Source organism: Tursiops truncatus, chromosome X (assembly GCF_011762595.2).
Source record: "Tursiops truncatus isolate mTurTru1 chromosome X, mTurTru1.mat.Y, whole genome shotgun sequence".
Classification (NCBI taxonomy): domain Eukaryota; kingdom Metazoa; phylum Chordata; class Mammalia; order Artiodactyla; family Delphinidae; genus Tursiops; species Tursiops truncatus.
Window position 1 is genome coordinate 4,616,882 of NC_047055.1, and position 24,414 is coordinate 4,641,295.

Genomic DNA, 24,414 nt, shown 5'->3' on the forward strand with positions numbered 1-24,414 from the left:
CTGAGGTGGACGAGGAGTAGGGGGGCTCCTCAGACTGCAGGCGTGCTCTCCGCCAACAGTGCAAGGACCACTGCGATCCCTGAGCTCGCAGGCCCCTGGGGACACACAAAAAGCCCCATCTCATAACCAAGAACCTACTTTTGTCTCTAATAAAGAAAAGCCAAGGTCCACGGGAGCAAATGAAGAATCGAACGAGAAGTGCGAGTCTTGTGTCCTTTCTAACTGTCCGTACTAGTCACACATCTCAGTGGACGGGCCCGACGAGGCTGGAAACCCACAGCCCCGGCAGGCTTTGGTCCCCGCCGCCCCCTTTCGTTTAGAAGCCGCAGCATTTCCCACGCTCAGCCACGGACGTGGCTCGGGAGCGCTGAGGCCAGCCCAGGACAGGCTGGTCCCTGGGCCTTGCCTGCTAGTCAGGAGGCAGCACAGCCTGGCTCCTGACCTCAGGGGTGTCACCTTCCATTAGTCATGCATCCTGAAGCAGAAGGAGCCTCCTCCTGGGTCCCCCTACGATGCCAGAAGTTTCTGACCCGCAGCTGAGCGTGTGTCCAGCCCACCATCCAGGGGCCTCCCAAAGAGGCCCGCCGGAAAGGAGGGCCATCCCACCCACCAAGGTAGGCGTGCACACTGCCGTCTGCCTCAGAAGAGACGGGCCCTTCCCAGCCGACACCTGGGGGAAAGCCCAGCACCTTCAGAGGTGACAACCCCTAGAAAGCTTGCTGACAAATGGCCCCAAACCCCACAGAGAAGTAAGAGGTTTCCACAAAGCGAGCGCCAGCCCTTTTCACTTTGCCGTCAGAGCTGTATTTAGGAGCCTGTCTTCGGACGTGAAGTGGCCGGGCAGCACGTCTAACACACACGCTTCGTGAGCCAAGGGACGCTTTACAACAGGGCCAGGGTCACCTGCAAGGACAGACCGCGCCCTCTTTCTGGGCCTGCGGTCCTCTCCCGTGTGCACGAGGCCCGCCACCGGCCTTCCCCCATCGTTCGTTCCCCAGACGCGGTCCAAACATCTGGGAGTTCTGACCAGGCCAAAGAGGGGAAAACGCTAACTGGTCCCCTCAAAACACATCTCTCTCAACCACCCAGAACCAGTAGGGCCAAAACGAGTGGCACTGCCATCTTTTCCTAAAGGTCAAAGTCCTCGAGACTCTGTCGCTGAGCCCAGAGCGGCATCGCACGAGGAGAGTCCCAACCCCTGTCCCTGCACCAGGTGGGCACGTCTGCTTCCGTGAACAGCACGGAGCGGGCAGCGCTCCCCGGGGCAGGGCCGATTCAGACCGAACCAGACGTGCACGTCCAGGGCGTGAAGGCGAGTGGACGGTGGCACAATGAGCCGGTCTCTCGGTCACCTTCCTCTCGAGAGCCCAGTCTGGTCAGGCCTCCTGCCCAAAGGGGATCAGGTGCTCGGGGATGTCCACCTGGAAGACGTCCTTCCCGCCTCTCCCGGGGACAGGCTGCAGCAGCCAGCGGGGGTTGGCAAGCGCAGTCAGGTACTTCTGCTGCAGGTTGGGCAGCAGGGCTTGATTCTCCAGCTCCGCAACCTCGTTGGGACCTAAGTTTTCCGGGCACAGCGAAGTGTCCCCAATGTCAACCAGCCCTGTGCACAAAGACACAAGCACACAGATGGAGAACAAGGTGATTCAAAGTCACGACCGCTAGAGACCAAGGCCACGTCATCGAGGGGACCCGGGGTGAACTGGGTCCCTCTGGCCGAGCACTTCGCACCCGCCAACCTCGGTTCAGGGAATTGGGGGCGAGGCCGAGGGAGGGAGGGAGGGAGGGAGGGAGAGCAATGAAAAGGAGAGGCCTGGTCCCCCACGACCCCACCAAGGCCCGACCGCTGCAGGCAGCAGGTACAGGTCAGGAGGGCCCCGGGCCGCCGCTGCGGGGGGCCTACGGGCAATCAGGTCCCTGAGCGATCCACCGGGGGCCAGCGGTTGATGCGGGACCTGCCCCCGCCGGGGGCTTTAGGGGACTTCCTCAGGATGCGGCGGGCAGCGGGGGTGAGGCGGGCGCGTGAAGCCGGGCGGGCAGCCCGAGTCCCCAGGTCCCCCTCACACGCAGCTCTGGCTGCCGTGCTGCCTCCCGCGGGCTCTGCCACGGCGCGCACACGGACACACACGGAGGCGAGCGCCACGGGCAGAGCCGGACCCGCCTCTGCCTCTCAGAGCACAAAGGGGGACTGAGGCCCAGAGTGGCGGGGAGGGGACCTTCCCGGCCCCTCCGAAGGCGAGGTGCCTCAGGAAAACGAACCCTAACCCCACACCGACCGGTTCAAAAGAAAACGAGACGCCAAAGCCCCGGGTGAGACCCTGGGGGGCAGCCCCGGGAGGCGATCGTCACTTGCCGGCTATCACTCCGCGGCCGAACTTCTCCCCGTCCCGCAGCAAGGCCTGGATCTGCGCGGGGCTCATCCCCAGCCTCCCGGCCAGCAGCTCCCTCCAGGCCGTGTCCTCCCAGTCCCTGTGCGCGATGTGGACGGCCAGGGTGCGGTGCCGCTGGCCGCTCAGCACGGGCCGCCACCGCGTCTCCAGGGTCTTCACCCCATTTAAGACGAAACCCGCATAAGGCTGCCGGAAGGACAGGCAGCCGAACTTCATCTCCCAGAGCTCCCAGGGCCTCACGCGCCTGTGGAAACACAGAACCAGAACGGTCAAGCAGCCTGACGTGCCGGCCTCCGAGCTCATGACCCGTGGGCCTGACCTCAGCCCCGTGGGCCCCCCGGGCGCCAGCCCCTTCCATCCGTCTCCGCGCCCGTCAGCTGACAGGGGGTGCCGACCGGGGGGATCCGTCCATCAGATGGAGTCCGCGGGGACCTCACAAGGGAGGCCGGGACAGCGAGAGAGAGGCGTGTGGGCAATTCCACGACAGAGGGCACTGGGCCCCGGGCGGCAGAGAGGAGGGAGGGAGGGCCCCTTGGCTTCACAGCCCAGTGGCCGGGCTCTGGCCCTCTCCCGGCACAGACAGGGACGGTCCTGGGCCTGGCTTCTCCCCTGCCCCCGGCCCCGCAGCTCCCTGGCCCTGCCGCTGCCCATGCTCTGCAGATCCCCCATCTTACCCAGGGCTGCTGAGTGCAAATCCTTGGCAACCAACCTTGGCTCGGCCCTGGGGACGGCCTGGCTCTCACATGGCCCTGCCAGGTGTCTCTTCCCCGCGCGCCTTGGGAGCCACCCTCCTCCCACCCCTTCCCGCACCACCGCTTCCACCCCGGCCCGGAGCCCGAGAAAGGATACGTGACGGCAGGAACTACCGGCACTGGTGCGCGTTCCGTCTCCACGCCAGGACCTGGGACGGGCACCATCCAGGGACCATAGAATTCAATCCTCAAATAACCCGGGAGGTTACCGTCACCCCGCTCTGCAGCTGAGGAGGCGCTGAAGGAGAGACAGCGCATGGTTCCAGGGGACCTGACTCCACGCGCCCCCGTCCTCGCCTGCTTTCCTTGTACCTGGGTGGTGGGGGGAGGGTCCCTGCTCGCTGAGGACAGAGGAGCAGGGGAGCCGCGGGCCTGAAAGTCAGCCGGGTCACGGCACCGCACGGAGCCTCCACTTCCACGTGGCTGTGAGGACGGGGGACAAGGCCGCAAAGGCAGCCAGTCCAGGACCTTCCAGGGCTTTCCTTCCCCGAGCAGAGCGGAGACACATTTCTCTCCAGGGCCCATGAGGCCCCACATGGTCTGGCTCCTCCCCCTGGCTGCCTGCTCTCCTCGCCCCTGGATTCACTCCCTGCAGCCATGAAGGCCTTCCTTCCATCCCTGGAACGTTCCACGTGTGCTCCTACCTCGGAGCCTTTGGAGAGTGGTAGGGGTCACACCGTGCCCCTGAAATTCACGTGCTGGAATCTCAACCCCAAGTTCCTCAGAGTGTGACCCTACCTACAAAGCAAAGGTCTTCACAGGGGTGATCAAGGTCCGATGAGCTCATTAGGGTCGACCCTCCTCTAACAGGACTGATGTCCCCACAAAAAGGGGCCAGTTAGAGACAGACCGGCACACAGGAGAGCCAGCAGAGCCCCGGGAGTGACGGGGGCGGGATGGGACAGATTCCCTCCACAGCCCTCACAAGAGCCGCCACCGGCGGCACCTAGATCTCGGGCTTCTGGCCTCCAGAACCGCAAGGCAATACGTTCTGTAGTTCAAGCCACCCAGACCGTGGGACTCTGACACGACTGCCCGGGCGAGCGATCACAGAGGGTCAGCCCTGTCCTGGACGCCTCTCCACGCGGGGGTGGGGGATGACTTCTCCGCTCACAGCACCTCGGGAACACTGCTTCACGTCTGGACGTCTCCATCTGTCCTATTTTCACCGCCCACACGGTACCCCGTCGTCGGCTGTCCCACAGGTTACTGACTCTTCCCCCGCCGATGGGGACTCCCAGACTGCTTGGCACTTTCTGCCCCTCTAGACACTCAACACGACCACACACTCGCTAACTGAAGCCCCGGGCCGGAGGAGGCCCGCGTCACACGGCACACATCCCGAGATGCTGACACACGCCAGCAAACGGCCTTCCGCAAAGGCTCCCCCACGTACACTCTGCCAGCCACGGGCGAGGCTGCCGTGCCCTCACGCACTGGCGGGCCCCCGAGCATCATCACCCCGCTTAACCTCTGCCAACCTGATGGGTGACAAAGGGTCGCCCTCCTCACTGCGTTTGGGTTAGTTACGAGGGAGGCTGGCCAGTCCCTGGGGCCTGGCCGTTTCTCCGGCTCCTACTGGGGTGTGTGACTGGATCCCAGGCTCGCCCGCGGTTTCCGCCACTCAGCTTCTCAGCCAGCCCCTTCCTCACGGGCGCCACCAGATCACAACCACGGGACCCGAACCGTGCGGGCGGAATCCCTGGGGAGAGTCCCTCGGGAAGAAGGCAGCTGAGTGCCCGCCTACCTCTCGACGCAGAGGGTGCCTGCTTGGTGGCCAGAGGAGAAAACACTCTTCCACTTGTCTGGGTGTCTTCACCTGCACGAGAACCAGAGGGACAAGGAGAAAAGTCATCAGCCACAAGACAGCAATGCCGGCCAAGGAACCACAACGGTCTTCTTCTCGGCAGGGACCGGAGACCACCAGGACCCAGGAGGGCCCAACCGATGAGAAACACACGTGCCGCCTCCCTCAGGGTTGGTCCTGCTCATCAAGGCAACGGCTCCGTCCCCGCCCGGCTGGGTCGGGGACCCCACGATGCCTCAGCCCGCAGCACAGAAGCCCATCCCACAGGAGTGACGGTGACCTTACAGCCCAGCAGCTCCCGCATCCAACAGGAGAAAACGACACCTCTCCTCACAATGCCACGCGGGAAGGATCTGGAGAGCCCCACAGTCCGTGACCCTCAATGGACTCCTGGCTGGGCCCCACCGAGAGGGGAGCCGTGGACAAGCAGCTGAGCACCGCAGGGCAGGGAGGTGGGTGGGGTGTGGGGTGGGGTGTGGGTTGTGGGGGGTGGGGTGTGGGTTGTGGGGGCTGGGGGGTGGGGGCGGTGCCCGCGGGAGGCGGGGGGGGGGCAGGACTGCGGGCGGCTGGTGCGTGTGGACCAGCGCATCGCGGGACACACACGTGGAAGGATGGCGGGCGGGGACGGTGGCGGTGGAGGGGACAGGAAGGTGCAGCCTCGGCCGCCCCGCGCGCGCTCCCCGACGCAGATCCCGGGAAACTCCCGCCCGGAGGTACCGTCCGCGGGCGCGGCGGGTCCTGGCTCCTTGTGGGCGGGGCGAGTCGCGGGCGCGGTGGGACGGCCCGGCTGCGGCCACCGGGAAGGACGGTCGTCCGCCTCGGGGAACCGGGACCGGTGACAGGTAGCCGCGCCCGCAAGCGCTGACGCTCCTTATTTCCGGGGTGAACGCATGCACGTCCACACGTACGCACGCACGCAGGCACGTAGACACGCACTTACGAACAATCGCGCATTTGCCGCAGGCTCCGGCCGCTAGGAGACAGAGTAGGAGCCGCCAGGCCATGCGGCGCGCGGAAGGCCAGGCCGCTCGGAGGTTCGAGACCGGCGGCGTGGAGCGGCACCCAGAGGAGGACCAGGAAGTGGGCGGGGGAGCGGGTCGGAAGAGAAGGGGCGGGGCTGTGGCGAATAGCTGGGGAGGAGCTGGGGGAGGGGCAGGGCGGAGGTGGGAGGAACGGGGGGAGGAGTATTTGGGGCGGAAGTGTGGGAAAGAGCTGGGTGAGGAGGAGCTTCTGGAGAAGGAGGCAGAACTGAGGAGGAGTGGGGCCGAGCTGGGGAAAAAGCCGGGCAGGTGCGGGGCGGGGGCGGAGCTGACCGGGATGGAGCTTGGGCCCCTGGGAACCCATGGAGGGTGGGCGAGGCCAGCTCAGTGGCGGAGGCCAGGCAGTGCCCTTTTGAGTCCCTTGCCTTAGGCGTCCAGTCCGCGCCGCAACAGTCGGCAAGGGTCAAAGTGGAAGCGACCCAGGGTCCTTAGCGACCGAATCCGAGCCTCAGAATGGACCCCAGGGGACAGGGATGCGGGGTGGGGGGGAGGGGGAGGGGGGGTCAGAGGGGAGGGGGAGGGGAGGGAGGGGGAGAGGGCGGGGCCTCTGGGCTGAGTCTTGCACCTCTGGGCTGAATGCCCAGGCCACCTCCCGTCCAAGCCACCCTGCGACTGCTGGCCGAGTCCTGAGGGACAGTCTTTATCTGGCCTTTTCTGAGGTGAGAAGAAAATTTCTCAGTCGGTTTCCTGTCGCGCCTGGGACCTGGCATGTCCCAAACAAAGCCAAGTTCCCCTTCAGAGCTGTTTCCTGTCCTCTTCCTCCCAGTGGGGGGACGGGGGGGCGGGGCCTCAGCCCACTCAGTGCCGCCCACCTGGCTCTGCTCCTCCTTGCTTTGCTTAGGCAGCCCTCCCTCCCATTTCCTTGGTGACCAAGCCCGGTGTCCCTGCCTCCCAAGTGCCTGATGAGAATAAATGCTCCTCTTTGTGTCCCCACTGCTACTGGCTGACTTCAGGCCTCATGACCTAGGGCCGGTGCTGCTGTCACCTGAGTCTCCCCAGCGGCCGGGACGCCTCCTGTCTGTCCTCCTCCAGTGGGTGCCCCACAGGCCATCGGTTCCGTGTCACACCGCACATCTGTCCTCATCGACCCCGGGCTGAAGACCCTGCCGAGCCCTCTCCTGTTTAAGCCCCAACACCTCCTTGGTGCCCTGGGAGGGCCTTCGGGCGGCCCCAGCTCTCCGTCCTTGTCGCGCAACACCCTGGGTGCCTGTGCTGTCCGTGCACGCTGCGCGCACGCGCTCTGCGGGTCTCTACACTTCGGCACGTGCGGTTCCCGCTCCTGGAGCCCTGGTTCCTCTTGTCCTGGCGAGCTCCTGTCCTCCTCCCAGGCACAGCTGTAACGCCCCCTTCTCCGCCCGCCGCGAGCGTCAGGAGCTCCCGTCTGGGGTTCTGGCAGCGCCCTGTGCCTTCCTGCTGCCTGCCTTCGCTGGGCTCTTCTTCCCGGGCTGGAGCTGCTCTCCAGGAGTCCCGGGAAGACAAGGACAAGCTCTTACTCGTTCCTGTAAGCCGGGCGCCTGCCACAGCTGCTGCTGAGGGGACGTTGGCTCAACAGAGCACTGCTTTCTCTTCCAGCGAGCTGGCCTCCTCTCTCCTTGCGGAAGCCTGAGGAAACAGGAATGCCGGCCCCGAGGTGAGGAGCAGAGGGTGCCTTCGTGGATGTGAGGCCTCGGGGCTGCGGGGCACCTGAGCGATCAGCAGGTCCAACTCCCTCCATGCCGGTGTCCCCTCCTCGGCTCGTCGCCCCAGGAGTGGTTGCGAGCTGCGTCCAGACACCCCGGAACCTCGTCGGAGTGGTTTCAAATCATGAGGGAGGGTCCCGGGAATGGTGGGTGGGCTGCTGGCGTTGCTCCCGAATCCCGGTTTTGAAGAACTGGAACTTGCCCAGTGAGCTAGAGGCACGTGATCGGTGGCTGCTGGTTGGGGGACGGCTGTGACGGCGCTCCGTAAGGACTCCCTTCTCTGACCCTCCCGTGTGTGCTGAGAGGCGGGGAGCCCCAGGTCCCCCGGGGCGGGGGAGGTCCGGGGTAGTGGCTGCCAGGCCAGTTCGCTGCCGGATGGGCGGGCGCAGGAGGAATGGCCTGGCCGTGTTGCAGGTGGGCGTGGGACGGTGTGTGGCTGCCCCCGGGAGAGGGACCCCTCTGCAGCTCAGCCTTGATCTTCAGTACAGCTAAGTCAGCGCCGAGCCTTCAAACCATCTGATTTCTGACTTCCCGGTGACGCTTTCTCCACCTGCTGCTTCCCACACCCTCCAGGAGCAAGGTCCCGGCAGGAACAGGCCTTCTCTCCCTCCTGTCTGCTCACTTGGGGGTCAGCCGGGCCTCCAGCCTGGCCGCTCCCGCCTTCCGCTGCTCGGGCTGCTGCTTCCTCCCAGCCCCTGTGACTGGGCCGCAGCCCACATCCCAGGAGGGAGTCTCCTCCCCAAGCTCCGCTTCCTCCCCCGACACGCTTCTGTCCCCGTGAGGCACCCCATCTTCCTTCTAGGAAGTCCTCGTCGTTTGCGCCACTGCTCTTTGGGGGGCGGTGCCCCCAGGACATCGTCTCCTCTCGGAGCCCAGGGCACCTGCTCTGAGTGCACTTCCCCTTCTGACCCCCGCCCGTGGCACCAGCAGACCTCACTGTCCCTGCGACCCATCTGGGCACTTGCCTCGGCGGCTGCGTCCCCTTCTCGGCCCCGGTGGCCTGGGTGCCTCCAGCCCCCCACCCCAACTGCGTCTTTGAGGCCCGGAGAGGGTTCCAGTTTGCTCCTGCCGCACGTTTGGGGGTACCACCGGTGTGGGACGGGCTCGACCCAAAGTCTCAGTTTCCCTAGTGTCCTCCTTGGTAGGGCTGGTTTCCTCTCTGCAACGCCTTTTGCCCATCTTTCCACTGAGCTGCGTGTCCTTTTTGTGCCGAGTCGTGGGAGCTCCTTTCGGGGTCCGGGTACTAGTCCCGCCCTGGTTGTTTGTGTTTCAGATGCCTCCTCCTGCCCCTTGGGGGCTGGTTTCCTCCTCTCTTTGAAGGGCAGCTTTGGACTCGGCATGCGCCTACACCCTCTCCGACCTGTAAGTGCCCCACACGTCAGGGCGTGTCCCGCCGGCCCACTCCCAGGCCCGCCCCCTGGGGCTGGTGGTCCCCAAGGAGCCGGTGCCCTGGCGTCCAGCGCTCTGCCCGTGAGAAAGGGCTCCTTCTTGACTGGGTAAGTCACTCGGTCAGTGCCTGGCTTTAGTCCCTGCCCTGGACTCACGCAGGGCAAGCCCCGGGGCAGCCGTGCAGCTGCAGGAAGACGGCCGGCCTTGTTTTCTCTGCCCCAGCTCCCGGTTTACCTCCTGCCGCCCCACATCTGGCCTGTTTCTAAGACGTGCTCCCCTGCCCCCTCCTTCCCCTCTGTCCCCTGGGCAGCTCCTGTTGGCCGTGTCCCTCTCCACACGGCCCAGATCGAGGGGTCCAGCCTGAGAACCGCAGGTGTTTCTGACTCTGTCTCAGTGACTGGCGCTGCAGGACCTCGGGAAGAAGCTGCACGCAGGGGACCTGCAGACGTGAGCAGCCACTTGGCCGCCGCTGCTCGGGTCGGTGCCTGCGCAGGGAACGTGGCGCAGCACAGGGGGCCTCCTGTGCGCTTCTGGCGATGCCCCCACTTGCATTCACGTTACAGACGGTTATATCGCCTTTGGCTGGGGGCGGGAGATGCTCGTCTCCAGGTCTGCGGCACTCCTGAGCTCTTGGGTCTACGTGCTCTTCAGCGTCCTCAGTCTCTGGGCAACGACCCGGGCCCCAGGCCCTCCGCAGCTGGAGGGGGCCTTCCCGACATCAGGCCGTGGCCCAGTGAATGGGGCCAGCTTCCTTGTTTGAGAGATTCAGGAGTGGGGCCGGGGTGCGGGGGTGGGAGTCTGGAGCGAGCGTTGCCATCCCGTAACCGTGGTCACAGGGCTTGGATGACAGGACTGCTGTGCTCTGTGCCTGTAGGGCCCGTTCAGCCGCCTCCTGAGTATCCCTGTGCTCTCCGTGGCGACTTTACAAAGGACAGAGAGGATGTGAAGAGTCAGGAGCAAGGGACGCCCATAAGGCATCGCCTGGAAGCAGGAAGGTTCGCGAGTGCACGACTGGGGCGTGTTTCCCCTGCTCTTTCTCTACACGTTTCTCCTTTACTCGCTGGAGTGCGTGCAGGGTTGCCATTGGGCCTTACATCCTCTCACTCCCGTTAAGGGTCATCCCAGGTTCTGAAGGATTCCTCGGCAGACATCTCACTAAGCCCTGCGCCTGGTTCCGGAGGATACTGGATTGCAGCCTCTCCCTGCTGAAGACCAACTGACAAACCCTCGGGAATGGCCCTGCGTACCTGGGACCAGTGACAGCCTCTGCTCAGAAACCCCAGCCCAGGGGTCCTCCTGAAGCGGCCGCAGAGACAGAGTTTATCGCGTCCCCGACATCAGGGTCAAGCTGGGCCCGGTGTCCACCAGCCTCCAGCTGTCTGGTTGTCCCGCTTCCCGGTGTTGGGTCACCCAGCGCGGAGCCCGAGGTCCCTTTGGGAGGGGCTGGGGGGTCATTCCAGTGCCTGCTTGCCGTGGTGCTGCAGCGTCCTTCCCGCTGGGGACCCGCCACGTCCCTGGTCCGCGGTTCCACGTCTGAGAACTGGCTCGGGGGCAGAACCTGGGCGAGGGATCGTGACTTGTTCACTGGGGCGGCTGCCCTCGGCCTCCTGCCGTCCGTCCTTGCTCTTTTGAGTGTCCGTCTTAGACTGTATCTTGGTTGGTTGCCCATCCATCGAGCCCCCGGGAAGCCGTATTGTACTGACCACCTGCCCCGCTCGGTGGGTCAGGCCTCCTGGTCAGTGGCGGCCATCGTCATAGCCCCTGGTTTCTGGCCGCTCAGTGGCGCCCCACGACCTCTGCTGCGGTCCCTGGGCGGCGGGGGAGGGCAGGGGCTCGTCCCTTTCCTCCCTCACCTGGCCTGGCGCGCCCGGCCTGTGTTGTGAGGTGACTTCGCTCTGCTTGGGGGCCTGGCAGTGGGCTGACCACCTCTCCCCATTTTTCCTGCACTCTCCTGCTTGTAGCGCTTCAGGTCCCACAGCAAATCGGGGCGGCTGGCTACCCTGTCTCCTGGGACGGAGGGCACCTGTGGGGAAGGACACGGGTCATGTTTGCTCCCTCGGGGGTGAGTTGGGGACGCCAGCTCTTTAGGGGGAGGGGTGTGCCGCTGCCTCAGGCTCAGAAGCTCAGAGACATCTGGGGAGCCCCGCTCTTCTGGGGCTTCCTCCCAGTCTCCCTGGTCCTCGTGTCAAGGATGCAGGTTTGCCCAGGTGGGCTTCCGATGCTGGCGGGACGGGCGTGCCTTGGTTGAACATTCAGCGTCTTTGAGGTTCAGCCACTTCTGTCGAATCCTGGGTTGGACGATTGTCCGCTGCCTGAGATGGGGGCTCCTTTGTAAGGTACTGGGGAGACCCTGGGGCCCCCTTTTTTCTCACTTTGCTCTTCACCCTAAGCTGCTCATCCCCTATGGTCGGCAAAGCAAAGAAGTCACCTCCCCCTGTGCCCCCCGCGTTCCGCACGCTTGGATCTTCTCACCTGCCAGGACGTTCCTCTCCCCCTGCCAGCCCAGCGAAAATTCTAGCATGAAAGTTCTAGCAACTGGGCTGTGGCCTTGCGGCCGGGGCTGTCCGCCCGCACACCACCCATCCCCGGGGTCGGGTCCTCATTGCCAGTGAGGCGGGTGATGACAATCCCGTACCAAGACCCCATCTCATCACCTGCTCCTTGGACCACTCCAGGGCCGGCCGGCTCGGGTTGCGTCCCTCGGGAAGCTGATCCCGGGAGAGAGTTAGTGCCAAAGGCTGGCTGGGGACTCACACCCACTAAGGGGACAGGGAGCAAGCAGGGTTGGGCAGGGTGTCCCTTCAACCTGCGATGTCGACCTGACAGTTTCTGCCAGCCCGTCGGGGAGCTGCAGAGCACGGACGGGCATTAGAGGTCCCCGCAGTGGGCCCCCGTGGTCAGGCCCTCGCAGCGCCCGAGGCCTTGCGATCCACATCGACTGACCGGGAGAACCAACACCCAGAAGTGGTGCCCGAGGGGTGGCTGCGTGCGCGCACGGGGCGCCAGCTGCCTTTGCCCGGGCAGCACCTTGCTCTGCCCTGCGGCCGGCCTGGTGGGAGGTGCTTTGGCTTCTTGTGCATCAGACGACCGCTGGGTTGGGCAGGGGACGTGCTTCCAGGGCGTTGGCTGACTGGCCATCTGTCAGCGTCATCGGTGTCAGCGCAGCTTGATGGGAGAGGGCAGATCTGGGTACCAGGCGTCAGAAGGCAAAGCCCATTTAAGTCCGCAGACGTCCGTCCTGTGAGAGGGTCCTGGACTGTGCAGGGACACAGGTGTCCACTCACCCTTGGGTTACTCAGGGCTGGTGGGGGAGGGGCATCTTCCAGGCAGACCTGTAAAGCACAGAGTCTGAAACGAGGCGGAAGGAGGGCAATGTGAAGAGCGGGGAAGCCCTGACTCAGAGCCAGGGGCTGCGGAGGGCTTCAGGGAGGAGGGCCGTCTGGGCTGGGTCTTGAAGTGAGAAGGGTCTCCTTAGCTGGGAGATGGGGGACGGGCCCCCTGGAAGGGCCAGACACGTTCAGGGGACTGAGTCCAGGTGTGTGGCTGGAGCAGATGAGTTTGTGGAGGGCCCCAGCCTGACACCATCAATTCAGGTCCTCTGAGCGATTGTTGGCATGGGAGTTTTAGAGATTTTGATGTGCTGTGAAGTTTCATTCATTGCCTGTAGAGGGAAGTGTGTGTGCAGAGCTACCCAGGTAGGCTGGGCAGGCTCCTGTCGTCCACAGGGAGCAGCGTGGGAGGAAGCACAAGCTCTGCTCTGCCGTCACAAACCTGCGATTGATCCCCGGCCCCACCACTGCTGGAGTGTGAGTCTAAGCAAATCACTTTACCTCTGTGAGTCTTGACTTCCTCGTCTAAAGGACGGGCATAATGTGAAAGTCTCCCCATAAGGACTAATTTTTTAAATTCTGTCTGGTGGGGGTGAGGATGACACGGGATGATTCACATGAGAGCAATCTGTAAACCAGAAAGCACCTACTACGAATAGTGTTTGAAGAGACGTCTCTATTTTCCCAAGAAGGATTTGCCAGGCTAGAAAGAGTGTGGGAAAGCAGGCCTGTGCCTTGAAACCTGCAGCTGGGAGACAGGCAGACACTGAAAAGCCTCCAGCTTGGAATGGAGGAAGAGAACAGTGACTATCGGACTCCAGTCCCAAAGGTCCTACAGGATATGGCCTGGGGACTTGGGGGCCATGGGTAGGTTTTGACCAAAGATGTATAGTGGCCCCTGGACACAATAGGAGGCAGCGTGAACTGAGTCAATCCGACAGGGTTTGAGAATTAGGGGCTGTAGCAGCGCCAGGAATCACTGAAGCTAGGAGCTTCCCTGAACTGTGTGGGAGTTGATGTCAGCCTGCTGCCTCGGGAAATACGGGTCTGTGATTTGCTCTCCACGATTCCATCAGCCATGATGCTTTGGCAACCAAAAGTGTTTTCACCAGCTTGACCTAAACCCTTTTGGTGGTAAAACCAAAAATGGATGATGCCACAAAGCTATTTATAGCATCCTGAATTTTTCTTTATTTATCCCATTTGGTGTTAAGAGTCATGTGGTTCACCGCAGAGAAGTCAGCGTGTTTGCTAGACCCTGCCAGGGTGTCACTGATATATGCTCTGTGTCCCCATCATCTTCATGAATCCTGAAACTCACGTGGCCCCCAAGGCTTTTGGACGAAGCGTTGTGCGCATGTGATATTAACACCAGTAAGAACCAACATTTTGACAGAGGCCCAGGGTTCCTGGGTGTGTGACCTTCCTCCAGCCTTCGGCCAGCAGGGATGCCCTCCCTGGGACAGGCAGGACTGAGGCCCAAGCCCCAGGTCAACCTAGATGACTAGATACCCCACCATCTGTCAAACTGCATCAGGATGTGGAATCTCGTTTGGCACCAACCACGGTCTTCCATGGGAGAAATGGGATGAACCTAGAGCTAAAAAGAGGAAGCGTTCTTGGAAAGCGTGTTTGTCCACTAGTTGTTTATATCTCTGAAAACCTGTCCACTGTCTTGTTTCAGGAAATCCCGAGCGCTGTGCCATCTCCCAGTGCTGTCCCACAAAGCCTGCGTCCCCCACACAATTCTGGTGTGTTTTGTGCTTTAGGAGTCTCTGCTTTTGAGAGCTCGGTGATGACACGGAGCTCGGCAGCATCAGGCTCACCCAGCTGCCTTGCTTTCATAGCGCACTTCCCAAGAGCCCAGGGGGAAATGCAGCTGGAGGGAGAGGGCGCTGTGCCGCCACAGGTGCTAGTTGCTCTGCTGGGCGGCCCCCTCTGTCCCTGAGAAGCCTGTCTGTTAACTTTGGACAGGATGGAAAGATGCCTTCAGGGAGTAGCACCGACGTCTCACTTGCTCCATGCTTAGTAACTAATTATATTATTAGGATTAACCTGGACCCTAAATTGCAAAGTCCATGTTTTCCCTGAGCAAAATTGAGGTTTTCTGCCAGCCAATGATCTGGAAGCTCTCTCTTGCCTGCCCACCCCTGCTTCTGTGCCTTGGTGACTCTCCATGTACCCTGGTTGCCCATGAGGATGCATGGTGGTCAGCCTCACACACAGGGCTGAGCGGCCCAGACCAATGCCCTGGGCTGGGTTTGTCCTTGGCACCGTGGCCATCATGGCTCAGAGGCTATTTAGGGTTTAAGTTCCAGCTCTGCTGGCGGTGAGATCTTGAGCCAGTGCTGACCCTTCTCCAGCCTCAGTTTGCACATCTGTATGCTGGGCGTAGTAACAGTGCACAGTCCCTGAGGCAGCAGGGAGGATTCCATGAGTTGAAAGGCTGGAATGAATTTGGTGCACAAAGATGTTATGGGGAAGAGAAGCAGGAAAATTATGTTGGGGTCTTTTGCCTGCCTTTGGGCCCCACCACCGGCTGACAATTGCAGAAAAAGTGCTCAATGCTACCTTGCCTCCAGCCTGTTGTCGTGTCCCTCTGGGGTTCTGAGAACTGGTTCTTTAAGCAGCTTGTTGTTGACGTAGAAGACAAGTTACACTGGAAATGCGAAACCAGAGTTGCTCTGCTCAAAGTGCCAGGAACAAGGCACCAGGAAGATGCCCCACTTGCTCCCTGGAGCCTGTCAGGCAACTGGGTGGGTATCACCTGAGTAAGGCTGAAGTCCCCTGTGCCACAGGCTGCGGCTTCAGAACTGGAAGCATTTCACTGGCCCAGCTGGCATTTCTCTGAAGTTCACGAGCCATGGTGTGGGACTCAGGAGAGCCAGCAGTCGCTGCAGCTGTGCCCCAGTGAGGCTAGAGCTGGGGCAGGCCACGTAGGGCAGGATCTGGAACTCCACTGGCAGAACCTGCTACCCACAGCCCCAGATTATTGAGTACCTGCTGGACACTGGGAACAGACCGCTAGGCAGTCTCTTTGTGGGAATTCACATTTCCTGATGCGGCCAAGGGAAGTTTAGCAGCGGGTCAGGACCACCCTGTGGAGCTAGGATTGAAATTACATCTGTCTGAAGGCAGAGCCCATGCTCATTTAATTGCCCCATCATGTGACCACTCCACGTGCCACCACTCAGAGAGGTGGGGGCCACGTGGCCCGCTGGAGGCCAGCAAGCTGTCGGGGGCAGTGACGTTGGGCAGCTGGTGGTTTCTGCCGGGGTACAAGGTGAAGGCTAGGACCGGGAGTTTCAAGCTTTTGCTCCTACCCGAGGTTCAAAGGCAACACTTGGGCTCCAAAATTCAATGGAGAGAAATTCCAGCTTTAAGGACTTTTGCAAGCTGTGGTTTGCCTGTGAACACATGTCCTTTAGCAAGAATCCCCTCTGGTATGCCTTCCACCCAAGTGTTTTTATTGGTCCCTTAGAGACTCTTACAGAAGTTTCCCATATTGATAGACTTTTAAATGATGTTACAGAAATATCACATCACACGGATTACATAAGGGGTGACGTCCACTGCTTCCCAAATGCCACATTTCTTCAAGTAAAATGCAGATGACAGCCTGCAGTGTATAAGGAAATGACATCCTAGTAAAGGCAGAATTGAAATTCTCATCCCTTTTACTTATTTTAAAATTATTAGTGCCATCTAAAATGAGGGCTTCCTTTTCCTCACCAAGCCTGTGCTCCCCTTGCTACCTTTCTGGTATAAACTACTAACTGCGTGAGGACACCTGTCTGATGAGGCACATGCTAATTCGCTGTACCACCAAAGATTCCTTCCACACTTCTGTTCCTCCCCGCCCCTGAAAAGGGCCTCGTTTCGGACCATCTTTAGCTATTCCTTCTGTAGATGGACCCATTCGCGCCTGAGGTGTGTTTCATGGCACAAGTATGAGAGGGCCCCAGAGGAATGTCACCCAAGCCTTACGCTGTTTCCCAGCTCCACTTGTCCCCTGGCGTTGACTGCAGAAGTGCAGAGGGAGAGGGGGTTGCCCTGGCCATCCAGCTGTGGGCTCCCCTTCGCAAGAAACACCCGATTGTCGGAGTATAAGAGCACAGGTGTGCGATGCCAGACAGGCTTGGGGCTGGCTCGCAGCCCCTCCCCTCACACAGGAAGCCCCGCAGCTGTGAGAGTCCTCCTTGAGGTCTCATTATTTCCCTTCCCTGAGGCTCTTAAGTCTGGGGGAGTAAGCCGAAATCCTCCCTAGATGGAAGAGGAACGGGGAAAACCAGGAGGAAGGGGGTGACCAAATGTAACCGCCTCAATTTGGATGCATGCAGCTCAAATAGGAGGGAAAAAAAAGATCTGGCTAGGCATTTGTAGTTTGTTTTAAGTGTATGCTTCATCTATATATTATTTTAAGGACATGAATCACCAATGAAGTAGCGCCAGCGAACACCAGCGCTTGGGCGGGCCCTGCTGGAGGCTTTTAGAAATTCTGCACTTCCTGGCTCTGACAGCCCTAGAGTTGCCTGCTCCAAGCTACAGGCCTGTCCTCCCATCCAGAGCCATGCTCGCTGAGTCAATGAATGGCAGGATGGAAAAGTCTGGGCTTGAAGAGAACATGAAGGAAAAAGAGAGTAGAGAGAAGGGAAAGGAAAGATTGTTCATGGGATGATGCAAGATGTCCAGAGACAAATGGGCCTGGGACCAACCTCTTCCACAATGAGAGAATCATCTCACCTTACAAAGTCCTTGACTTAGGGCAGGAGCTCAGCAAATGTCAATGCTGCAGTGATGCCCAGTCCCTCTTCTGCCCCCTCATGTTCCATAAGGCTTTACTTCAACAGAATCAGATTCTGGTTGTGATCCAATTCACCTTCACTCCCCCGGGAGTTCCCAGCTAGAAACCAGGCTGTTCCTGCTGTATCATCAACCTTGGGGCAGCCCAGACCCAGCTCCATCCACCTGGCCCTCCCCAGGCAGTTAGAGGACAATCCAGCACATCTTGAGGTAGCCATTTCCGGGAACAGGGCCCTCGGTATCCAGCACATGTGGTGGCAATCGCAGCCCACATCAGGTTCCTTTTCAGGTTCAGTTCACATGCCCACAGAGACAAGGGTGATGCCTGCCTTTCTGTGCAGGGTGAGCTCTGCCTTCTCATCCAAGTAATTCTGGTCATGCGTGTCATCCCAGTGATCCCTCAAAACCCAACAAATAGTGCCAGCCCTGCGGGTACAGCAGTGAATGGAAGGGGCAGAGCCTGCCCTCGAGGAGTGCCCGTCCGAGGATCCCAGATCTGGAATGAAACAAGCCTTGAATTCTCCCCTGAGTCCTCATCCTTTTGCTGTGGCAGGGGATTGTGGAATATTGACCAATAGACCAATATGTTCTGCTCTCACTGCCTGAGAGCGCCTGTGAGAGGGCCACCTGGCAAGGAACTGTAAATGGTCTCTAGGAGCTGAGAGCGGCCCTGGCTGATGGCCAGCAAGAAAATGGGGACCTCAGCCTACAGCCACAAGAAACTGAATTCTGCCAACGACCTGAATAAGTTGGAAGAGGACACCCAGCCTCAGATGAGAACATAGCCCTGGCTAACACATCGATTGCAGCTTTGTGAAACCCTGAGCAGAATACCCAGTTAAGCTGCACGCAGACTTCTGACCCAAGGAAACTATGAGGTGATAAATGGGTGCTACTTACAGCCACTAAGATTGTGGTTACACAGCACTTATTGGTCCCTCTCCCTCACTCACTGAAGACTCGGGCACCTGGCTCCCTGGTTTCCTTGGCATCCTGAGTCCTGCCATCATCCTGGGCGACTCTTCAGTGTCTACCTGGGCAGCTTGTGCTACTCACAGCTCCTTAACTTCTTCCTTGCCTTTGACAATCTCTCTTGCTCTCCACCTCAGCACCCCCCTCTTCAAGGCCACATCCTAGACCTTTTCATCATCAGGATCTGTTCCACCTCACACATCTTGAACTTCAGGATCCCACTCACTGACTGAAAGCAGCTCTCTCACACCCGAACTGCTCTCTCACGGGCCCTCTCCATTCGCTCTCACTCTTGTCCTGCTGCTGCTACTGCCCAGCAAAAGAATAATAATAACAAAAACAATAGAATTATGCCAACTGGTACATGTAATTTTCTAGCTCAGCTTACATTCTGCACAGCCCAGCAATCTCATTACGTTTTGAAATGTTTTTAAGTTGTATTTCTCTGCTAGGGCTGATGTGACTAAGTACCACAAGCTAGGTGGCTTAGAACAACAAAACTTTATTCTCTTACAATTCTGGAAGCAGCAAGTCTGAAATCAAGGTATTAGCAGAGGTGTGTTCCCTCTGAAACCGGTACGAGAAGGATCCTTCCTTGCCTCTTCCAGCTTCTGGTGGTTTACTGGAATTTTTGCCATTTGTTGGCTTGTAGGTGCATCACGCCAATCCTCCATCTTCACATGGGCATCTTCCTTTTGTGTGTGCCTGCCTTCTGAGTCCAAATTTCCCCTTTTTATAAGGACATCAGTCACATTAGATTAGGTCCCACCTTAACGACCTGATTTTTTTAAAGGTTATTTTTAAAAATGTATTTATTTTATTTATTTATTTTTGGCTGCGTTGGGTCTTTGTTGTTGTGCGCGGGCTTTCTCTAGTTGCGGCGAGCAGGCTTCTCATTGTGGTGGCTTCTCTTGTTGCAGAGCACAGGCTCTAGGCGTGCAGGCTTCAGAAGTTGTGGCTTGCAGGCTCTGGAGCGCAGGCCCAGTAGTTGTGGTGCACGGGCTTAGTCGCTTCACGGCATGTGGGATCTTCCCAGACCAGGGCTCGAACCCGTGTCCCTTGCATTGGCAGGCGGATTCTTAACCACTGCCCCACCAGGGAAGCCCTAATGACCTGATTTTAACTTGATTACCTCTGTAAAGACCCTATTTCCAAATAAGGTCACATGCTGAGGTACTGGGGGTTAGGACTCCAACAAATCTTTTTCTTTTTTTGGGGGGTGGGGTGGGCAGACACAATTCAACCCCTAAAGGAAGTCAAAGAGAACAAAAGGCATATAATACAAAGCAAAGGTCCTGTGCTCTGCCCTTCAGCACCCCATTCTCATTGTAAATGTTTCTAGTTTCAGTTCGTCTGATAGTTTGCCTCTACCTTTGTAAATACTATGCTTACGTCTATATCAACTTTTTTATGTTGTCAATTTTAGACATTATCTGCTAACTTCCTGCTATGCTAGATGAGATTATAGTTAAGTCATCCTTTCATCTTTTTGCCTATATTGTTAACTTTTGATTATGGTAATTGATCAAACATACACAAAAGTACAGAAAATAGTATAATAAAACTCACATGCTCATCACTGAAGTTCATCAGTTATCAACTCATGACCAATTTCCTTTCATCTCTCCCTACCATTATCCCTTTTCCTCATAATATATAGATATATCACTATTTTCAGGTCTTCTATTGGCTACTTTTATATCTTTAAATAATATCCCTATACCTCTCTTTCTCTTTCCCTCAACTAGGGACAGTAACTTGATTTTCTCCTTTGTAATGATGTTAATGTGCCTCCACTTCCCCCCATTTCTCTTCCTCCCTTCCTCTTCCCAACTTTCCGTCAATTGTTGTTGCAGGTTGGATTCCCACAGAAGCAGGCTCTAAGGTGAGATTAATATGCAGGAGTTTCTTTGGGAGTTCTCTCAGGATCAACACCTGTGGAAGGGAAGGAAGGGAAGAGAAAGGAAGGGAAGGAATCAGGATTGGGTAGATGGAGAAGGTGGGCTGTAATGCCATCTCAAAAAAGGCTTCAGCCAACCCTACAGGGATTTCTGAAGCTGGGATGGTCTTTCAGAGATAATTTGGTTTTATATTATATTAATTATATTAATAGATATAGTTTCCTAATATATATGAATATATTATATAAGTTATGGTGGGGATAGCAATGGTGGTGTTCTTCCATACTTCCTTTGGTTGCTAGAGGACATCCTTAAGTAACCTCCTAAGAAAGGGTCGAACAGGAAGTAAGTTTTTGAATTCTCGCATGTCTGAAAAAGTCTTTATTCTATTCTCATACTTATTTGACAGTTTGGCTACGTATAAAACTTCACTCTGAAATTCTGTATAATTTTTTCATCTCTGCAAGCTTTTAGAATCTTTCCTTATCCTTGGTGTTCTGAACTTTCACAGAACTACGCATAAGCTTGGGTATGTGTTCATTCATTGTGCTAAGTACTCAATAAACCTTTTCAGTATGAGCTATTTTTTCTTTAGCGCTAAAGTTATTTTTCTACTATACCTTTAATTTCCTCCCCTCCGTGTTTTCTCTTCCATTTCTATAACTTAGGAAGATGTTAGTCTTCCTCATTGTCTCATATTCTGTTTGCCTATGTTATTGAGTAATAACTTAATTTGTTTTCGTATGTACTCACTCATATAATCACTAATCAGATAAAATACTAGAACATTTCCAGCATCCGTGAAGACTTCCTCATGCCCCACTCCTGTTCCATACCTTCCCCCAAAGGTAACCACTACTCTGACCTTATCACCACAGATCTGTTTTGCTGTTCTAGAACTTCCTATAAATGTCATTGCACACCATGTACTCTTTGATGTCTGGCTTCTTGCCATTAACATTATGTTTTTTGAATTTAACTATGTTGTTGCATGTATCAGTAGTTTGTTCTTTTTACTGCTGCATTGTATTCCATTTTGTGATTATATCACAGTTTATCTATCCAAATTATTGGATACAATTGAAGGACCTTTGGGTTGCTTCCAGTTGGGGGCTATTACGAATAATACTATGAACATTCTTGTCCATGTCTTTTGGTGGCTAGAAGTCTCACATCTGTTGGGCATATGCCTTGGAGTAGAGTTGCCAGTTCTTGGAGCAGGTACATGTTTAACTTTAGCTTTGGCAAATTCTGCCACAGAGTTTTCCAAAATGGCTGTATCAATGAATGCTCCTACAAGCAACGTGAGAGAGTTGGAATCGCTCCACATTCTTGCCAGCCCTTGGTGGTGTCCTTTGCTATATTTCTGTTCAACATTTTAAAAGTTTCTCTCGACTTGACTTTTCAATTCTTTTATTGAATGTTGAACTTTACAACCATAGTTTTAATTTCCAAGTGGTCTTTAACGTTCTGTTGGAATTTTTCCATAGCAATCTATTCTTGTTTCATATAGTCAATCACTTCTCAAGTCTTTCTGATGATCTTAATAAAGGGTATTTTTGTTTGTCCTTTAAAAATTATTCTTTTCGGTGCCTTAGTCATCTCTTTCCTTTAGGGCCAGCTTTGCTATTTGTTTTTCTTGATATTTCTCTGTCATCTTGTATGCCACCTTCAAATGTTTGGCCTTTTTTGTTGTCCGGTTACACTTAAGAACGAGGCTGACTGGCAGCTCTGAGTACATGGGCGGGACTTATTGACTTGTATTCACCTCGTATTGCTTCATGATAAGTTACCACAAATTTAGTAGCTTAAAACAACACACATTTGTTAGTTCACAGTTTCTGTGGGTCAGGAGTCCAGGCCCAGCTTAGCTGGATCCTCTGCTCAGGGTCTCACAAGGCTGCATTCCCTTGTGGAGTTCAGAGTCCTCTATCAGGCTCTTGTGGTTGTTGGCCAAATCCATTTCCTTGTGGTTCTAGGACTGAGTTCTCTTGGCTTCTCAATGACTGTTGGCTGGAGGCCACGCTCAGGTCCTAAAAACCGCCCACGGTTCCCTGCCATGTGGCTCTCTCTAGGGGCAGTTACAATATGGCTTTTCCAAGACCAGCAGGAAATCTCTCTGTGCTAGCAAGATGGACCCTTATACACATCATAATGTAGTCACAGGTGTGACATCCTGTCTGGCCTTTGCCAGATCCTATTGGCTAGAAGCACAGGCTCCACTCACACCCAATGGGAGGGGATTATACACGGGCATGACTCACTGATGCTCACCTTAGGGGTGTGTACACCATGTCTGTCAATGGATGCTAGCTGTGCACCTTTATTCAAATTTAAGCTCCAGAAAGATGCAGCTGAGACTGCGTGCTCAAATGCTCATAGGCCTCATGTCTGGTCTCTCATATCTGTCATTAGAGGCCCGGCTGTTGTCTAGACGGGCTCTCCAGCTGCTCCTTCTTGGTGTACCCCAACACCTCGGCAACAGGTCAGGGGCTGCATAGATCAGTGTTGGACTGGGTGAATTTGTCTTCACATCTGATTGCTTCCTCTGGAGAAACTCTCTTTTTGACAAATCAGAAGTCCACCTCTGTGATGGTGACCAGGTCGTGCTGCTGTCCCTCCTCCCCACAGGTGGTACATGCCTGGGGGGCTGCAGGCAAGGACCCGTCTGCCTCCTGATTCCTCATGCATCCTTCCCACCTCCCGCCCCAGGGCCTGGACGGGATGGTGCTCCGGAAATGTTTGCCGACTTGAACGGAGTCCACGAGAGAACTACAGACATTTTTAGAGGTGGGAACTGTGTGTGGCTTTTGCCTCATTCCCTTCCTTGGTCAACCCTGGGGTTTACTGAATGATTTTGTGTTAATGGCTTTTTGATAATGACAAGTATGATATCATTTGCTCCTTAGTTCACAAGCTCGCAGGAGACACCCGTTGCTATGAGAAAGTATCACAGATGCCAAGGAAAGAGGAAATAAGGATGAGAGTAATTTTCTAAATAGACACTGGAGTCCTTGTTGAGGTTGGGCTCAGAGTTTCCTGAAACATTAGGGGCCATACTTTTGGGAGGGAAAAGGCAGCCACCAATACAAGGGAAGTGTCTGGATGAGGAGGGACAGCTGAGGTGCCTCCTGAAGCCTGGCAGCTTGGGCACTTGGCCGGGGCTGGCCCACCCCGAGGGACTCGTCCTATGCTCTGGTCTGGGGAGTGCAGGTGGAGGCTGGCCCTTCCCAGGGAAGGGGGCGTTGCCAGCCAGGCTGCGGTGTGAACAGCCAACCTGCTGGGACCCCAGGATACAGCAAATGAGGTGCAGCGGCAATGGCAGCAGGCCTCCTGCGATGACTGCGCTCTGGCTGCCAACCGAGGACGTCCCCTCTCACGGAAACCCACCCTGCACCTCCACTTCCTGGCTGTGTGCCAGGTCAAGTGGCTTGGCCTCTTTGAGTTTTAATTTCTGGATCTGTAAAATGGGAGTGATAGTAGCATCTAGCTCACAGTGTTGGTGTGAGGAGAAAATTAGCATGTTGCCTGGGTATAGGAAACCCTGAATAACTATACTAATACTTATGTGTTCCTGTATGCAAAAAAAGATCTCCAATCTGCCTGGCATTGTGTTAGGTTATTTCACTAGGAGGTGGAAGTGAGTCAGAGACAGAGAGAGAGGATTGTGATGTCCTGCCTAACCCTCAGCCCCAGGCACCCAGTGAATGATTCTTGCCACCGGAAGAGTTATGACCCTCACTCCTCCCATCTCCTACCTGCTCCCCATCTCCTGTTTCCCCACCAGCCACACCAGCCCCTGTGCCATCAGCTAACACTGTCAAGCATGTTCTCCACAATGCCTGCTCCCTCACCTCCTTCAAGTTTTTGTTCACATATCACTTTACTAGTGAGGCTTTGCCTGGCCACCCCATGGAAAATAACATGAAACTCCCCATGTGCCACCCACGCCCCCATATTTTTTTTTCCAGACCGCGCATGCCCACTGCTATTCAATGTTTATTTGGTCATTTATTGTCCACAAGCTCCACAAGGGAAGGAACTTAGAACTCCCAGCCGCCAGGACTTCCAAGCTGCCAACAGTGCGCGGTATACATATCTGATGTACTTAGTAAGTATTTGTTGAGCAAGGGGGTCCCTTTAGATGGAGGAAGGCGAGTTCTCAAAGGGCCTCATGGAAGGAGAATGGCATTTGGGCTGGTCTGCAAGGAAAAGTATGACTTTTATAGAGAGAAGAGGGAAGGGAAGGGCCTCCAGGTGAAACGCATAGCACGAGCAAAGGCGAAGTGGCGGCAAACTGCTGGTTGAGGACAGTGGTTGCAACGCAAATCTTTGGAGACACCTGGGAAGACTCC

General features: G+C 56.8%; 2 protein-coding genes across 16 annotated transcripts; one reads left to right on the forward strand and one right to left on the reverse strand.

The window, feature by feature from the left end:
• Positions 1-781: 781 nt before the first annotated feature.
• On the reverse strand, positions 782-8,186 carry LOC101329326 (protein EOLA1-like). Of its 15 annotated transcripts, none has more exons than XM_019939277.3 (5): positions 6,972-8,186; positions 4,887-4,958; positions 3,254-3,366; positions 2,351-2,631; positions 782-1,600 (listed from the first exon to the last, which is right to left on the reverse strand). In XM_019939277.3, the coding sequence occupies exons 3-5, from the start codon at positions 3,313-3,315 to the stop codon at positions 1,377-1,379; spliced, it is 567 nt and encodes a 188-aa protein (XP_019794836.1). In that variant the 5' UTR covers positions 3,316-3,366; positions 4,887-4,958; positions 6,972-8,186; the 3' UTR covers positions 782-1,376. The 15 variants fall into 15 exon arrangements, with proteins under 15 accessions (XP_019794836.1, XP_019794833.1, XP_004331320.3 ...); XM_019939274.3 differs by having other exon boundaries at positions 3,254-3,377; XM_004331272.4 differs by lacking the exon at positions 6,972-8,186 and adding an exon at positions 5,887-6,469.
• Positions 5,289-24,408, forward strand: LOC141277577 (uncharacterized). Its single transcript, XM_073798910.1, has 8 exons — positions 5,289-5,398; positions 7,559-7,616; positions 8,939-9,027; positions 9,365-9,501; positions 9,929-10,049; positions 10,180-22,849; positions 24,031-24,170; positions 24,289-24,408. The coding sequence occupies exons 1-5, from the start codon at positions 5,329-5,331 to the stop codon at positions 9,998-10,000; spliced, it is 426 nt and encodes a 141-aa protein (XP_073655011.1). The 5' UTR covers positions 5,289-5,328; the 3' UTR covers positions 10,001-10,049; positions 10,180-22,849; positions 24,031-24,170; positions 24,289-24,408.
• The last annotated feature ends 6 nt before the right edge of the window (positions 24,409-24,414 follow it).

What these genes read in the sequence shown, in the direction of transcription:
- LOC101329326 (XM_073798911.1), bottom strand. Translation starts at nt 6,290, where the DNA reads ATGGGTTCCCAGGGGCCCAAGCTCCATCCCGGTCAGCTCCGCCCCCGC. An exon ending in CGGCAAATGCGCGATTGTTC is followed by an intron (nt 2,632 to 5,886) that starts GTAAGTGCGTGT and finishes GTGTTTCCACAG; the next exon opens with GCGCGTGAGGCCCTGGGAGC. An exon ending in CGGCCGCGGAGTGATAGCCG is followed by an intron (nt 1,601 to 2,350) that starts GCAAGTGACGAT and finishes CTTTGTGCACAG; the next exon opens with GGCTGGTTGACATTGGGGAC.
- LOC141277577 (XM_073798910.1), top strand. Translation starts at nt 5,329, where the DNA reads ATGGACTCCTGGCTGGGCCCCACCGAGAGGGGAGCCGTGGACAAGCAG. An exon ending in ACAGGAATGCCGGCCCCGAG is followed by an intron (nt 7,617 to 8,938) that starts GTGAGGAGCAGA and finishes TTTGTGTTTCAG; the next exon opens with ATGCCTCCTCCTGCCCCTTG. An exon ending in GCCTACACCCTCTCCGACCT is followed by an intron (nt 9,028 to 9,364) that starts GTAAGTGCCCCA and finishes TCCCCTGGGCAG; the next exon opens with CTCCTGTTGGCCGTGTCCCT.